Source organism: Triturus cristatus, chromosome 10, assembly GCF_964204655.1.
Source record: "Triturus cristatus chromosome 10, aTriCri1.1, whole genome shotgun sequence".
NCBI lineage: Eukaryota > Metazoa > Chordata > Amphibia > Caudata > Salamandridae > Triturus > Triturus cristatus.
In genome coordinates, this window is record NC_140593.1 from 496,190,442 (window position 1) to 496,208,016 (window position 17,575).

The 17,575-nt window shown below is 46.2% G+C and overlaps 1 protein-coding gene across 1 annotated transcript; it reads right to left on the bottom strand.

Moving 5' to 3' along the window:
* Positions 1-5,025: 5,025 nt before the first annotated feature.
* LOC146789642 (endogenous retrovirus group PABLB member 1 Env polyprotein-like) lies at positions 5,026-6,564 on the bottom strand. The gene has a single exon (XM_085630114.1). The coding sequence runs from the start codon at positions 6,559-6,561 to the stop codon at positions 5,026-5,028; it is 1,536 nt and encodes a 511-aa protein (XP_085486240.1). The 5' UTR covers positions 6,562-6,564.
* Positions 6,565-17,575: the final 11,011 nt, after the last annotated feature.

Below are 17,575 nucleotides of genomic sequence, written 5' to 3' on the forward strand. Positions count from 1 at the left end.
TTAAAGGAGTTGAACCTGGTCTTAGGAGTTTCATCACCACTGATGTCAGTGGCAAAGGCCTAGGTGCGGTCCTATCCATGGTGCAGGAGGATGGCAAAGAATGTGTGGTAGCTTTCGCTTCCAGGGCACTTACTCCCACAGAGGAAAGGTATTCGGTTATTGAGAGAGAAACTCTTGGATGTGTTTGGGACTCAAGTATTTCCAACAGTATGTGTGGGGCACGTATGTTACGGAGAGAACGGACCACAAACCCCTCACAAAAGTTCTCACTTCAAAGGGGCTTGGTAATGTTTCTCCAAGAATTTCTTGCATGTCGATGCAACTATTCGATTTTGTTTCCGAAATTAAGTACGTACCTGGCATTCGCAACAGAAATGCTGACTTTCTCAGCAGGTGTCCTTTGCCTGTAGAAGAAGCTACAAAGAACGTTTGCGATGATTGGCTTGTAGCATCTATTTTTGGTGAAGAATTGTGCAGGATCTCTCGTGATGAATGGGTCATTAGTTTGTCTCAGGGTGGTAATTTGTTGTCAGTTATCGACTATGTTTGTATGGCTGGCCTGAGAAAGTTCTTTTGAAGTAGTGCGTTATTACCTTTTTGGGAAGTCAGAAATGAATTGTCGGTGGAAGAAGGCTTACTACTCAGGAGCGGCAGGTTGGTTCCACCACTGGTCTTCATGGACGAGGTAGTTAATCTTTGTCATGAGGGTCATCTTGGTATCATATCATTAAGAGTAGGTGTAGGGTTAAACAATTTTACTGGTGGCCCGGACTTGAGAAGGATGTGGAAAGAGTCGTCAGGTAGTGTGTGCAGTGTGTCAACTCTTAAAAGTGTTTGGTTACCCACAAATCTCCATTACACCCTATGGTTATTGCCAACATGCCTTGGGAAAGAGTGGGAATAGATATTTTTGGTCCGGTGAGAGAAGGTAATGGTTCACAAAAGTACATTTTGGTCTTAATTGATCATTTCTCCAAGTGGCCAGAAATGAAAGTTGTGGAAAAGGCTGATTCTAAAACAATTTTAATTTTCTCGGCCGAAGCCTTTGGTCATGAAGGTTTGCCCAAGGACATAATATAAGACAATGGTGGACAGTTCATTAGTGAAATTTTTAAACGTTTCATCAAAGAAGCAGGTATTGTTCATAGGACTACTTCCTTCTATCATTCAGAGGGAAATGGCAGCGCTGAGCACTTTAAAAGAGGTATTAAAGGTATTATTGAATTAGCGTTTAGCAACCGCAAGGATTGGGTAGATAAAGTAAGAAAGACTGTTTGTGCTTACAGGGTCACGTGCTGCCAATCTACGGGCCACTCTCCGTTTGAGTTGATGAGAGGTAGATGCCCTCGCACTAAAGACAACATAGGGTGGTTGAATAGTACCAAAATCATTTTGTGGTCCGCCAAGAAAGTAAGAAATTCTCTTGTGGAAAATCAAACTAAGTATAAGGACAAATATGACCAGTCTCATGGTACTAAAAAGGTGTGCTTACGTGTTGGGGACATCATCAAGGTCAAAAAGGGGAGATTGACGTGCAAAGGGGAGAGTATGTTTTCTGCTCCTCTCAGAGTTGTTAAGGTATTTATGCAACTCTGCTGTGCTAAGTGATGGCAAGGTGTGGCATGCTAACCGGATCGCTGTGTTTAGAGGCATGGAAACAGGTGTGAGAGCTAACGGTAACAAATCTGTTTTGGAGGCGAGCACTCGTCCTTTGAAGTATGATTGGATCGATGATGTTAGCTCTTCAGGAAGTAACTGTATTCCAGGACCCTCTTTTGAGGCCATCTACAGTGGACCAATTTTAGGTACGACTGCTGTACAGAAATCCACAGGTTGTTCCAGTCTAGTGGTGCACAGGGGGAAAGCATGAGTGTTGGGCAGAGAGCCACAGGATGTTCCAATTCAATTGGTACAGAGATGTAGAGTGTGAGAGTTCTGCCTAATTGTGCTAAGAGTGGGGAAGTTAGCAGTGCCCGGAGGATGTGTGTTAAGCCCAAACATTTAGAAGATTATATTACATACATCTGTCAGATTTAATGAAGTCTTGTTTCCTTCCTAGACTCTTAAAGAATTTTATAACACAAGTTGTTATGGCAAATGTTTTGGTTATGTCTTCTTATGCATGATATATCCTTACTTATAAAACTACGTGGCAACGTTCTCTTTGTTTCAGCACAGCCCTTTTGTAGTATTGCTGTTAATTGTTTTTATCTTTGTAGGGATGAGGAAGTGTTCTGTTGTGAGCTTGTACCTTTTGGTGAGCTCATCTTGTTCTTACTCTCGAGTTCCCTCGAGCTGTGGAATATGGTGAGATCAGCAGAAGAGAGAGCACCGGGTCGTGAGGAAGTTTTCTGTTGGGCTCCTTGACACTGTACTAGGATATATTGAATGATATTATTGATGACATCACTGACCACATCTTCAATATCTGGTGTCATTTCAACACCTCACACTAAAGTTCAACTTAAATCTTTGATTTTATTCAATGAATATGTATTACATAGCAGTGGTTGTCACTGTGTGGTTAGAGGTAGTTCATAGTTTCCATAGACAGAACATTTTTTGTGCCGCTAATAGCTTTAGTGTTGTTGAATGAATCTTCACAAATCGTTGCCAAAAAAATTCATTTACCTCTGCTCCTTCCTGGAAAGTGTCCAGGTGATCTGTCAAGCAAGGCTCAAGAAAAAAGGGGGTATCCCAAAACATTGGTTTCTCTTGTTAATTGCTATGTAGGTTGCACTTAGAGAAAAGATGGCTCAATGGAATTACATCAAATTTGACAACAAGTTAGAACTTTACTGAATGTTTTGTGTGATTTGGCATGAATCTGTTTAGCCGTTTTTGAAACATTTGAGTTTAAAGAGGTGCTTGGGTGTGCATGGAGGAGTTAAAAAATTATATATTTTGCCTGCCCAGATATGCTCTAATTGGCCACGATAAAGTGAACTAGTAAATCCTGTTTGGCTTGCCACAATCTGAAAAATATGTTGTGGCAGCCATTACAGAACACAGGAACATAGTCACTGCTTCCTGAAAATGAGTAAAAAAATTAAAGGGGAAAACTAAGCACACCTGACTCTTAGGGAAATGTGGTATGGTTCCAACATATGCCCTCCTTGATTGGCTGGCTATAACATGGACAAAATGTTGTGACAACCATTACAGCACTTGGGGACATGGTCTCAATTGAAATGCATGTAGTGAAAACCTGCTTTTAAGGGTCACAAAGGGAGCACATTTAAAGGGGGATAATAGATTTTATTCACTTTTTAAATCATTTGTTGGTGGTATCATACTCATTTTAGGAATTGTTGTGTGTTCAAAGGTGATCTTATCCTGTAAAAAATGCTGATCCTCTGCTGTGAAGTGATGAGCCATGTTGCAATAATGCACCTACTTGAAAAGGAGAGAGTTTAATACTTTATTCTTCAATAAATCCTGGCACCCTACCAGGAGACACAGCCTTTTCCTCGACACTCTCACTTCCAGCTCCATGTTCAATATTTAATTTTTTTTATTTTACAAAGTTTTATATAGCGCAAACTTGACCCAAATCGGGTATCAGAGCGCTTTACATAGCACCAGTTGCATTACATGAGGACACATTCGTTTTTGTTAGGCACGGGTAGATTAAGTGATTTGCCCAGAATCACAGGATGTTCAGCATCATTGCCGAGACTTAAACCCAGTTCCCCAGATTCGAGGTCGACGCTTTAGCCGTTAGGCCAACTCCTCCTCTCCATTACATCACAATACTAACATTGTACTGGCTACTATCAAAATATGGCATCTCGCAGTGTCCAGAACTATCAATATTCAAAGTATAAATGTTCATCATAACACATCTTTCCCTCAAGTAATAATAAGGATAATAATACATAACATTGGATTAAACAAATCTATACTTATTCAAAATAAAGAACAAAATAGGAATCTACAACTAAATGCGAAATTATATCACCTTTACACTGACTTACAGAAAATATGGAGTGAACAACATGAGCAAATTTATACAATAAGTTCACTTACATAAATAATCCTCATATCTAATTTGTTTCTTTATTATATGACCAAATCTTCCAGTATGTACTCCCAAGCTCTTATTTTCTCTAATGTTATTGTTATCACCCATGGCAGAACTGTTAAATATGGTAGTGGCAGTTGCAGTCGATAACCTTTCAAGTATTGCCCGGCGGTAATCGCCTCTTATACCACTCAAAAATTAACCAACAAAGAGGCAGGCGCCGGAGACTGGAAGGCAGGAAACAAAGTTTTTATTCCGTCGGAGTAGAACACATCAGATCAGACAGCAAGGTATCGTCACGAGGCCCTCTAACTGCATCTCTGAGACCTGGTCTCTTATACACACGTTTATGACTTTATTGCAGGTTTATCATACATGGCACATTCTTGAGATCGCTTTGATACATGAAAGAACATCCTCAGAATCCCCGGCTCAGATCCGCTCCTACACAAAGCTACAGTAGAAGTCCCTACCCCACCCACAGTAGGAGATGGCTATCACACAGCTGGACATTCCGCCAATTCCCGGGGGTGTGTGTCGGGTCTCAGGGGGTGGGGGCCTTGATCTACTGTAATCCCTTTGATGTGGGGTGTTTCCCTTACAGTAGGGGCAATAAACTGCATCCGCAGGGCTAGGTGATGGCCTGGGATCGGTTCGGACAATCGGGCACAGAGGAAGGGGGTTATCAAAGAGATGTATGACCATGTATGGGATGTCGGTCAGGCGTGGGATGTGGTTCCATGGCAGGGTCGCGCAGAAGGAGAGGGTTTATGGCCCATGTATGAGAGAGCGGGGGTGGCCAGTGCGCCGGGGGATGTTCGCAGCGCCAGGGGAATGCGCCAGCGATCGGCAATGAGCAGGGAGAGAGACCAGAGTGCCTAAAATGGCTGCCGTGTGTTTTTCTGTGTGTCGCGCTGGGGAGAGACAAGATGGCGCAGATAATGTTCAGTTACGAGCTACATTTCCACAGTCCTCCCTTTTAACATATCTCGCCAGCTTGTCTAGTTCGGATCTATCCCCATAATGCCACGAACTTCTACCTCGTATAAAGCTTTCATATGTTCTGCTTCAAAGTTCGGAGTCTTAGGGCAGATGCAGTTTATGAAGAGCGAACATAAGGGTGGCAAACACTGAATCCCTAGGCAACATCCACATAGGATCACAATTGGTATTAGGATAAACGTAAACAACCTCCACCCCCAACTTTTAATAGTGTCCCAAAACCAACTCCCAAGCGTCCATCCTTCTTGTTCCTGATGAACCTCTGCGGAAAGTCTGTGGAGGTGTTCAATCGCTTTGTAGACTGAGGGTGAGTTATCCGGTACGTAGGTACAACAGCTGGACCCAATGATGCGGCATGCTCCTCCACGATCAGCCAGAACCACGTCTAGAACGAGGCGGTTCTGAAGAGCTACCAGGCGGACGGCCTGAAGCTCAGCGGTCTTGTTGGTGAGGATGCCGGCTTTAATGTTCATTGTGGTTTCGACTGCCTGGGTCAGGTGCCGGATGGCACGGCTGTTTGCCATTGGACCCCACAGTGGAACAAGTCCCTTTACTGCATCCATGAACTGTGCTCCAGTGGAGTCGGCTTGTACAATGTCCTTTGCACGTTTCTGCCGGTGATGGTTTGCTGGAGCCACATATGTTGGAGGAAGGATAAAAGCGATGTAGCAGGTGCCTCCCCACCCTTTCGGAAGCCAGGTGTAGGCCTTAGTACCACAGACGAAGTACATATTTGGGGAGGTAACAAAGGAGGGTGGGTCAACTGAGTCCAATGTTCGGGTGATGAGACAGGAACTGTGGCCCACCAGCTGCGTTCCCAGACCTTCGAAACACACAAGACCTGTGATGTTGATGACGGATAGGGCCACCGTCAGGGTGGCGGCCGTTCGTTTCCGGAGGTAAGAGAAGGTGGGTCTGGCTGGGTTGTTGAACACCTGCATTTCGACTCGCTCTTTGGCAGGGATGTCCATATGAAAGGAAGTGTTTGATTTCAAAGGACAGAAGGGAGCAGAAGTTTTTCCAGTTCTGTTCAGCCAGAACCCATGGTAGAAGTGTGACATAGTTTTGCCGGTAGTAGCATTGTCCTTGTAGCTTTCTTGCAGGAGGATTAGCCAAGCGAGGCAAGAGCCATGGACAGAGAAGGGTGAAGGGATGAAAGGGATAGAATGTCCAGTGGCATGTGGCAGCAGTCCACAGATCCAGCAGTTGGTTGCATTGGCGGCAAGATTGTGTTGGTGGAGCAACTGTACAAAAGAGTTATTCCAGAACTCCTTACGCCTTTCTCGGAGTTGGGGTGAAAGTGAGATCAGATGGTGTTCTTTCATGGTGGTAGGTTGGACAGTGGTCAACAATGTCTCATGAGCGGGTGCACTCTCTTCCACGATCCAGAAGGTGATCATGAGGAGAAGGCAAAAGAGTAGGGTAATAAAAAGCGCGATAGTCTTTGAGCTGTGCATTTTGTTAGTCTTTGGGTTTTTGTAGTGGGTATTCGGACGTCCGGTTGCTTCCATCATCTTCATGTCGGGCGCTTCCATCACCTTCAAGGGACTCGGTAGCGGGCAGAAACACAGACTTTGTTTACTTTCTCTTCTGGAGGCCTTTGAGGTGATTAGGCTCCCAGTTCGAGATTTCAACTTAGTTCGTGGTCTGTTTTGCCGAAGTTCCCTCCTTTCGTCGCAGGTTATACCCTTCTTTGGACGGCAGAGTGGGATCGGGACATTTCATTAATTCAAGTGTCTCTGTATCCGGGTAGCAGCTCAGGGATGGTCGGTCTTCGTCCAGGAGTTCTTCTTGGCCGGCGACGTTTTCAGTTGTCGTCAGGGTCGGTGATACCTTTTTGCAATGATGTGCGTGCAGCCAATTGCGCTTCCCCTCCACTCGAAGAGCTGTTCGGGTGGTGATCAGGACTTGCAGGGGGCCCGTCCACCGGGGTTCCAGACTCCTTGCACGCTGGAAATTACGCACTAGGACGAAATCTCCCGGTTGGATATCGTGTCCGGGGCCCCTGGAAGCATCGGGAATGGCTTGCAGCACCTGCTGATGGATAACAGACAATGTTTTAGTTAGGTTGTACAAATAGTCAGACATGAGGACGTCCGGGACGTCGTGAATGGATGTTGGTTTTGGTGCGGTCCAAAGGTTCATGGGCCGCCCGAAGACGACCTCGTAGGGGGTTAAGTGGTGTTTGGTGGGAGTGGAACGCATTGATAGCAATGCTAGCGGGAGAGCTTCTGACCATTTCAGTCCTGTGGTGGCAACTATTTTGGCTATTTTGAGCTTCAGTGTGGCGTTATGTCGCTCAACCAAGCCTGCAGATTGGGGATGGAAGACCGCATGGAACTTTTGTTTTATACCCAACCCCTTTAGGATGAGTTGGATAACTTCGGCCACAAAGTGGGGGCCGTTGTCGCTCCACAAAATTCGACAAAGGCCGTAATGGGGGAAGAATTCTTTCAGCAATACCTTTGCGGTAGTCATAGCAGTGTTGTCGCGGGTCGGGTAAGCTTCTACCCACTTGCTGAAAGCACACACAACGACAAGTACGTACTTCAAGCTTTGGCACCTTTCTAACTGGATGTAGTCCATCTGTAGGACCTCAAAGGGATGATTAGGAACCCCAAACCCTCCCCGGGGTACAGCAGTTCCTTTACCAGGGTTGTGTTGGAGGCATACCAGGCATTGTTGGACCAGACGTTTGGCTGAGTCTGGGATCTTGTCGTTGTGCCAGACCTTGGAGATGAGTTCGATCATGGGGGAAGACCCTATGTGCGCGGGGGAGTGTGTCATGGTTAGCATGGGAATCAGGAACGAGTCAGGTAGCAACCATTTGTTCATGTCTTTAGTTCGTCAGCAACCGTCATCGTCCTTCAATCCCACCCGTGCCCATTCAGTCAATTCGCGTGGTGAGCTGGCTAATTGGATGTCCCTAATCGTTTCCCTAGCATCCTTCCATTTCTCAGTTTGTGACCTGGTCACGTACATGCGTGTTGTTGACCTATTCTCGGCTGTGGTTCGGGCAGTGATGTCAGCCAGCACATTTCCCTGTCCTATAATGTCTGTCACTTTCTTGTGTGCCTGGCATTTGATCACAGCTAGCCGTGTGGGGAGGAGGACTGCTTCGGTCAGAGCGGAGACTAGATCTCCATGTAGGATGGGTGTGCCATGGGAAGTCAGGAATCCCCTCTCCTTCCATAGGAGCCCAAAGTGGTGAACCACCCCGAAGGCATACTGGCTGTCGGTGTAAATGTTTGCGGTTGTCCCTGCTGCTAGGATGCATGCTCGTGTGAGAGCAATCAGTTCAGCCGCCTGTGCGGATCGCTGTGTGATGCGGGCTGTCTCGACAACTGTTCGTGCCGTGGTGACTGCATAGGCGGCTGAGGTGGTGCCGTCGGGGAGCTTGATGCATGAGCCATCTACCCACAGCTCTCCGTCAGGATCTGGGAAGGCAGTATCTCGGAGGTCAACCCTACTCTTGGTCTGTTCGTCGGTGAGGGTCACACAGTCATGTATAGGGGACGCATTGGGGTCAGTGTCAGGGAGAGGTAGCAGAGTAGCTGGATTCAGAGTGGTGCATCGTTTCAATGTGATGTGGGGTGCAAGCAGAGTCAGTTCATAACCAGTCAGTCGTGCGCTAGTTAGGTGTTGAGTCTTGGTCTGGTTCAGGAGGGTGTCAACTGCGTGGGGTACTAACACAGTGAGGGGGTTCGAGAGCACGATCCCCTCGCTTTGCCGGATAGAGACAGCAGCGGCGGCTACTGCTCGAAGGTAGGCGGGCAAAGCTCTGGCTACAGGGTCAAGAGTAGCAGAGAAGTAGGCACAAGGGCGTTGTTTAGGACCTATGGACTGGGTTAGGACAGACAACGCGCATCCCTCCCGTTCGTGGGTGTAGAGGGAGAAAGGTTTGGTGTAGTCTGGGGTTCCTAGGACTGGTGCTGAACAAAGGGCATTTCGCAATTCTTTGAAGGAGGACTGGCATTCGGGTGTCCAGGGGAGGGGGAAGGGGGCGTCTTTAGCTAGCAGGGAAAGCAGAGGCTTTACAATAAGGCTGAAGTTTGGCAACCACTGTCGACAGAAGGAGGTGAGGCCGACCAGGGACCGCACTTGCTTCTGAGTTTTGGGGACAGGGGTGTCTAGGATGGTCTGAATTCGGTCAGGTGTAAGTTTCCTCCCGTCTTTGGATAGGAGGTGGCCTAGGTATGTTACTTGGGGTTGGCAGAATTGTAACTTTTTCCTGGAGACCTTGTGACCGTTCTCCGCAAGGAAGTGGAGGAGGTGAATGGTGGCTGTGACTGCAAGTGGAGTGGTGTCGGCCGCCAAAAGAATGTCATCGACGTACTGTATTAACACCACTCCATCTGGTAGTTGGACTGCATCTAGTTGTCTCTTGAGTGCTTGGCGATAAATGCTGGGGCTCTCAGTGTAGCCTTGGGGTGCCCTACAGAATCTGTAAGAATGGGCTTTTAAGGTGAAGCCGAACAGGTAGCGGCTGTCTGGGTGGATGGGGATGGAAAAGAATGCGTTCTTGAGATCAATAACGGTAAAGGTGGTGGCAGTGGACGGAATCAGGGTGAGGATGGTGGTGATGTCCGAGACCACGGGGTACTGAGGTATGACTACTTTGTTAACCTCTCGCAAGTCAACAATGAAGCGGTATGCTTTCTCATCTCCCTCGCCTTGCTTCTTAACAATGGGTAGGATAGGGCTGTTGCAAACATTACTGACTACTTCTTCTACCACTCCTGCATCGACTAGGGACTGGATGATTTCCACCAAGGCCTTCTCGCCTTCGGGCGATATCCGATACTGTGGAAGTTTTGGGAGTACCGCATCCGGTTGGACAGTTATGTGTACGGGGTCGATCACCATGCGTCCTACGTCCGAGTCGGTCTTTGCCCATAGGTGTGAGGGTAACGTGTCGAGTAGGGACAAGTCAGCATTGGTTATGGAGAACATACGTTGTGTGAGACAAGACCTGAACAGATCCGGGTTATCGTGCAGGATGACTCGCACTCCGTCTGGGGAACATCTGATGGTAGCTCGGAAATGTTTTAGCAGATCAAGTCCCATAATAGCATCGGGGGTGTTGGAGGAGAGCAGGAATGTCGTGTCAGTGGTGTTATCTTCTAAGTCAAAGGAGATTGGTGCTGACAAGGGGTTAGTGGAGGGCGTTCCATCGAAGCCTATTGAGGTTACGTGTGAGCCAGACAAGGGTGCCCTAGGAATCAGTCGTTTAGATAACGCACTACGTGTCGCCCCAGTATCTACCAGAAATGGGGACTTTGTGCCCAAGACCTTAGCAGTGACGTAAGGACCTTGATGGTCAACACGGAGTTTGACTGGATCCCTCCCTTGCCCCTGGCGGTCCTATGCAAAGTCATGGGTGTTTTCGTAGTCGGACTGCTGGCACTGGTTCTATCGGGGGCGATCAAAGGTGTTTGGTCTGCCTGGCCTATCGTTGGCGGTGTCGTTCGTGTACCCTCGTCCCTATCCTCTACTTCTGGGGTCATATACTATGTCTCTGGTGTCTCTATTTTTGTTCATTTCCAGGAGGACCGGGCACTGGGATTTCCAGTGTCCGAATCCTCTACAGAACGCACATTGGTTCCCGTCTAAGTCTCTTCGTCCAGTGTAGGGTGCAGGTGTATGGTCTCTAGGGGGTAGCTTTCTAGGGGCGGTTGGTTGGTAATTTCCTTTAGGGGGCTCCCTTCCTATGGTCACCCCTTGCAACTGTGCTATCATTACCCTCTCCTTTAGTTCCTTTTTCTTTTTCTCAGATGCCCTATCGTTCTCATTCTTCTGATGTTCGTAGTATTGGGCCATCTAGAGGATAGCAGCGGGTTTGGAGGCTGCCCAACTACTCTCGCTGGTCTGTAGCTTCTGGGAGACTTCTGGTGACAGACCCTTCACATAATTCTGGACAAAGAGGTGATGTCCGGTTGCAGTGGTCATGTCCTGGCCACTATAATCGGAAACACTGTCTCGAATCGAGAGAAGTATTCAGACACATCCTCCTGGGGTTTCTGGCGACAAGCCGTCACTATTGACCAGTCTACCTTTCTTTCTGGGATTAGAGTCTTCAATTTCTGTACAATCTTGCCTGGGAGTTCCAATATGGCTTTTAGGGGTTTTTGTCCAGGTTCTCGCTGCTTATCTATGGTATCGACTTGTACCCAGGTATATTCGAACGGCTCAGCGTTGTCGACTCTCCGGATTTGCTTCCACACATCAGCCGGCAGACATAACCCTAAGAACAAATCGATATCCGCTAAAGTCATTATGGTTGAACCTAAGGCCGTACCTAGTTCGGTGTAGAAGGCCGTCGGGTTCTTTCTTAAGTCGGGTAGGTTTTTCTAAAGGTCAAGATGTCTTGTCGGTCCCATGGCTGGTAAACCCAGTTATATACAACCCTCCCCTTCGCATCTTGGTGGTTGATGTCGTCGTGTGTTCCCTGACCTCGTGGGGGGACCCAGTAGGGGGCGGCTTCTTTGATGGGCATCATGGTATCAGCCTTCCCTGCTTGGGGTTCAGTCGCTATGGGGGTCTCTGCTTTGGTTTTCTGTCTGTTTTCTCTAAGATGCCGGAAGACTTCGGGTGTACGAGTGAAGAGGTTCGTTACATCGCCCTCTCCTTTCTCCCCAATGTCTACCTTCCTATACAAGGTCGCTAAGCCTTCGGGACCTCTATCTTGGTACCTATCCTCATAGGCATTTAGGGTGTGATAACAAAGTCGTACGACAAAGTGTCGTCTGCGGTTGTCGGCATACGAGTTATACATGTCTGTTACATATTCCTCACTTTCTTTTCGTTCTACTAGTGTCCTTACTACCTTATCGATTCCGGCTTGTTCATCCTTTGTTAGTCGATTCATTCTGGCGGAATCTTTCTTTCTCATCTCAGGGTCATCTAACGTTATTGCTAACGTTGTGTTCAGTACAAGAGGCTCGGCCGGCGCGGAGGCCGTGAGGACCGAGGCCCTGGTACTGCTTTCACTTGCGTTTGGGGGTTGCGGGTGCTGTACTACAGGTTGGGAGGGGGCGTATGGAGGGGGCATGTAGATGATCGGGGGACCTAATAGCAATTCGTCATTCGCTCGTTGCTTGGAAGGCAACTCAGGGTAGAGTGTAGAGGAAGTCCTAACAGGGCACTGGCCTGATGTTTCAGACTCTTGTTTTAGTTTAGCTTCCTTTCTCTCCTTTATCTCTTCCTCTAACTTTCTAGCGGCAAGGTGAGCTGCCTTTCGTAATTCCCTTTCTGCCTTTACTTCTTCCCTCTTTTTCCGTTGTGTTGCTTCTTTGCGCCACATGCCAATACTGTCAAGCATAGTAGGCGTTGTTTTATTACTACGTAGAGCTATTTCTAGTGCTTCTATTTTATGGTCATCAAAGGATCCCATCAGTGGCCACTGACTTTCGGAGTCCTTCTTTGTATATTTATGCCATAGTTTGCTATCTGCTACAGCGACTAGTCCATATTTAGTAAACATGTCCTTATTAGCGGTCCGGGCAGAACCAACTACCAATCAGTGGGGAGAAGACAGGCATGACGGGTTACAACGGGGACAAAAGTCTGCACTACCTATCTTTTCACTGCTTGCAAAGACTAGACAGAATATCTCTATTCCACGTTATTTGTAAGCAGAGAATACCTCCAAAGAACCAATATCGAACAACCAGTGTTCGGACAATCAATCAATCAATGGTGAGAAAGAGATAGGCACGACGGGTTACAACGGGGGACAAAAGTCTGCGTTACCTACCCTTCACTATCTGCAAAGACTAGACAGAATATTTCTATTCTACGTTATTTGCAAACAGAGAATATCTCAAGAAGTACTATTCTTTAAAACAATCAATATTCGGTCAATCAATCAGTGGGGAGGAAAATAGGCGCGACAGATTACAATGGGGGACAAAAGTCTGCGCTACCTACCCTTCACTATCTGCAAAGGAAGAGAGAGTATTTCTACTCTTCTCCGTTTGTAGGCAGCGAATACCTCAAAAAGAACAATCAATAAGTAATACTAGTATTTTCAATCAATTAGTCAATCATTTAGCAATTCGTCGTATTTCACGACCTTACCCGGACCGCGTGGACAGTTTTCTCGTCTTCCGCCTCCAGCGCCCGATCGTCCTCTACTCTCTGTTATTGCTGCGGCACTCCTGATGGTTCCCACTCAGGACCGTAGATCACTCGAGAGAGGTCTGCTCGTAACCAGTGAAGTTCGGATGATCGGCTGCCAGACGAGGGTCTATCAGGCAGGAGCTCTTCCCGATCGTTGCAGTCGTTCACTTTGTCGTCAGGACCTCTCCCTCTGGATCCACGTGTCACTGATGGGCCCCACGTTTGGGACGCCAATTGTTAAATATGGTAGTGGCAGTTGCAGTCGATAACCTTTCAAGTATTGCCCGGCGGTAATCGCCTCTTATACCACTCGAAAATTAACGAACAAAGAGGCAGGCGCCGGAGACTGGAAGGCAGGAAACAAAGTTTTTATTCCGTCGGAGTAGAACACATCAGATCAGACAGCAAGGTATCGTCACGAGGTGCTCTAACTGCATCTCTGAGACCTGGTCTCTTATACACACGTTTATGACTTTATTGCAGGTTTATCATACATGGCACATACTTGAGATCGCTTTGATACATGAAAGAACATCCTCAGAATCCCCGGCTCAGATCCGCTCCCACACAAAGCTACAGTAGAAGTCCCCACCCCACCCACAGTAGGAGATGGCTATCACACAGCTGGACATTCCGCCAATTCCCGGGGGTGTGTGTCGGGTCGTCTCAGGGGGTGGGGGCCTTGATCTACTGTAATCCCTTTGATGTGGGGTGTTTCCCTTACAGTAGGGGCAATAAACTGCATCCGCAGGGCTAGGTGATGGCCTGGGATCGGTTCGGACAATCGGGCACAGAGGAAGGGGGTTATCAAAGAGATGTATGACCATGTATGGGATGTCGGTCAGGCGTGGGATGTGGTTCCATGGCAGGGTCGCGCAGAAGGAGAGGGTTTATGGCCCATGTATGAGAGAGCGGGGGTGGCCAGTGCGCGGGGGGAGGTTCGCAGCGCCAGGGGAATGCGCCAGCGATCGGCAATGAGCAGGGAGAGAGACCAGAGTGCCTAAAATGGCTGCCGTGCGTTTTTCTGTGTGTCGCGCTGGGGAGAGACAAGATGGCGCAGATAATGTTCAGTTACGAGCTACATTTCCACAGAACCACCATCTTCCTCATTATTGTCCACAAAACTTCTTCCATTACTACTATTCATATTATTATCCCCTCTCTCATCTGTTCATGGAATGATGCCTGATTCGACCACAGAATTGTAATTATATTGCCATTTATACAAACTGAGATATGACCCATATACTAAATCCTGCCATCACTTAGGAGTGCAATATGGCAAAAAAAATTCTTTACTTGTAAAGATTTTGAGCACCTGTTGTCACATTTCCTCGAGAAACCATGAAGCTTAACTTTAATAATATCACCTACAACAAGTTGAACATTCTTACAACCATGTTTTTATCATAATACGTTTTGTATATTTTCTGGGCATGTATTAGCTTTCCTATAAGCAGTGATGGTGACCAATCTACCTTCCTGGATTCTGACATTCACCCTATGTTATTCTTTGAAAAGGGAATACTCCCCCTCATTAGTTCAAAAGGGCCTAGTTCCGTAGAGGCACATTTCTTATTTTTCAGTAACTGTTTAATTAATTAGGTTTTGCATGAAAAATTGTTAACAAATTTTGAATAAAATTCTTCCAATCCCAAAAAGGCCCTACCATTATCTTTAGTCTTAGGTGAAGGTGAATTTATTTTAACTTCCACCAGATCCACCTTGGGTTAGGAGCAACTCCACTTACTTCATGACCCAAATCCATCACCTTCTCTCGGACAAATTTACATATTTACACTTAGAATACTCAGCAGTGAGACCCTTTGTTTGCAAAATCTGTAACATTTGTGAAAGTCCATCATGTTCCTCTCTTGTTTTTCGGTTGGAGAAAAAACTCCTAAATTCTAGTTACATCAGTACGTTTCGTATAGTTCAAACACGTGTAATCGAGGTAATCATACTTGAAAGGTCGTTTATTTAGTGGGTCACATATTAAATCTTCATAGTAACTCCTTTGTGAAACGAAGCATTAAGGAAAACGATTTAAACAACATCCATGGATCTATGCATTATCCCTATGCATTTCGGGCGGAGCCCTTCGTCAGGGGATAGCGAAGAATCTGCAAGTAAATAAATCGATATCAGGAAGGGGAGCTCGCAACCACAGATAAATACAACGTTCTATGTGGGTGAAATGAAAACATGCATGTATAAATTGACGACTGAAAAAAGGAAAAGAAGCGAAAAATGAGCCAGTGTCGACCATATCGTGTTGTCAGGAGTTAAAGAGAAACCCGAAGTGGGTAGAAAAGAATCACCGAGTCATAGATTAAAAAAACCGGAAAGCACCCGATAGATCCGAGAACCGTTGCGTGCGTGTAAAGTTGGTGACAATCGGAAACTGGAACTTCAAATGGTGGAGTTTTAGCGAAGTACCAGTGAAAGAAATAGCCATACGAGTAAGGGTGAGGAGGAAAAACGCTTACCGATGGGTCAGAGTCGCAACGCGCCAAGCGCCGTGTTGCCAAAGGTTGGTGAACAAACGAGGGTGATGCGGAAGGAAATAAACTACCGTCAGAGTAAAAGACGGACTCACGAAAGTGTGGGTGGGTGGAAATGTCGTATCTGTAAATACTCAATCAAGTTAAAAACATCATAAAGTACACAGGAAAGTGTTGTGAAACATTAATCCAACGTTTCGGGTGAGGATAAAAGCCGAAAATTTGCGTGAGCTTACACGACACTAATACTCGAAAGTGGCGGCCATCTTAAAATGGGCTCTGGGTGGTATACATACACAGTAGTAGCCTTGCTGATATAACGGTGAATGGATGAAAAATAGACAGAAGGTATAAGTGAATAGTAAGTGAAACAAAAAAAGGTGGAAAAACAGCTGGAGTAAATAACAAAGACCAGAAGTTTAAGAAAAAATAAAAAAGGTAGGGAAAATTCTACCAGAGAGATTATAGACAGGGGGAAAATAGAGTGTACAAAGTCAGACGAAAACGAAGCGAAAAATTGCAGTGAGAAACCACTTAAACAGAAGAAGAGGGGAGAGTAGGGAAGGTGAGAACGTGGAAAAACACAATGTAAGCATGTGGATGTATATGGGTTGGGAAAACGATTATCTATAAGAAGCAACTATATTCCAGTCTGTCATTAAGCCCCTTAGGCTGGCAGGCATCCAGTCTCTTGATCCACACTGTTTCCCTTTGGAGTAGTAGTTTCTTGTTATCTACGCCTGCTTTCAGTGGGACAACCTCCAAAACAAGGAACTTCAGTTGGCTCACGTTGTGCTGGTGTGTGGTGAAGTGAGCAGCTAATGGTGCTTTAGTTGATCTGTTCCTGATAGTGCTTTTGTGTTCGGTTAAGCGAACTTTAATCTTTCGTTCGGTTTTGCCTACATAAGGCAGTCCGCAGGGACATTTGAGTAGATACACTAAGTTCAGAGAATCACAAGTGGCGTTGGTTCTCAATTTGATGGCTTTTCCTGACGATGGATGGTTGAAGATATTGCCCGGAATTATGTTGTGACAATGACTGCAATTGTGGCACGGTATGGTGCCGCAGTAGTTGGTGGAAGTATCAGTAGGTTTGGTCTCAAGAATGTTCTTTAAGTTTTTAGCTCTCTGGTATGCAAAGAGTGGTCTGGTGTTGAAAATGCCATGAAAGTCTGGTTCAAAGCGAATCATATCCCAACTCTTGAGGATGATGTTTTTAATGGCCTTGCTTCTGGTTGAGTATTTGGAGACGAAAACTGGTCTCTGTTCGTCAGTTAATTTGATGTTGGTTCTTAGAAGTTCTGCCCGAGTTTTGGTGGCCACTCGGGTTTTTGCTGCTTGTAATGTGACCTCGGGATATTTTCTGTCTCTGTACTTATGTAGTATTTTTTCTTCAGAACTTACATAGGCTTCTGATTCTGAGCAGATTCTTTTAGCCCTTAGAAGCTGAGAATATGGCAAATGAGTTTTGAGTGGTGTCGGATGACAACTGGTGAACATTAAAGCATTGTTCCTGTCCGTGGCTTTGACGAATAGATTAGTTGTCAGTTTTTTGTTGAGTAATGTAACCTGGACGTCCAGGAATGGCAAACTTTATGTGTTTCAGGTTGGCCAATCCAAATGAGGAAAATGTCATCTATGTACCTCCATAGGGTGAGAATGTTGTTGATCCATTTGTTGTGACTCAAGATGTGATCTAGTTCCATCCGGTGCATGAACAGGTTGGCGTAGCTGGGAGCAGCACAACAAATGGATCAACAACATTCTCACCCTATGGAGGTACATAGATGACATTTTCCTCATTTGGATTGGCCAACCTGATGAAATTTTGGAATTTCTGAAACACATAAACTCTTTGGATGATCATATAAAGTTCACTCATTCCATCAGTCCTCAAAGTTTGCCATTCCTGGACGTCCAGGTT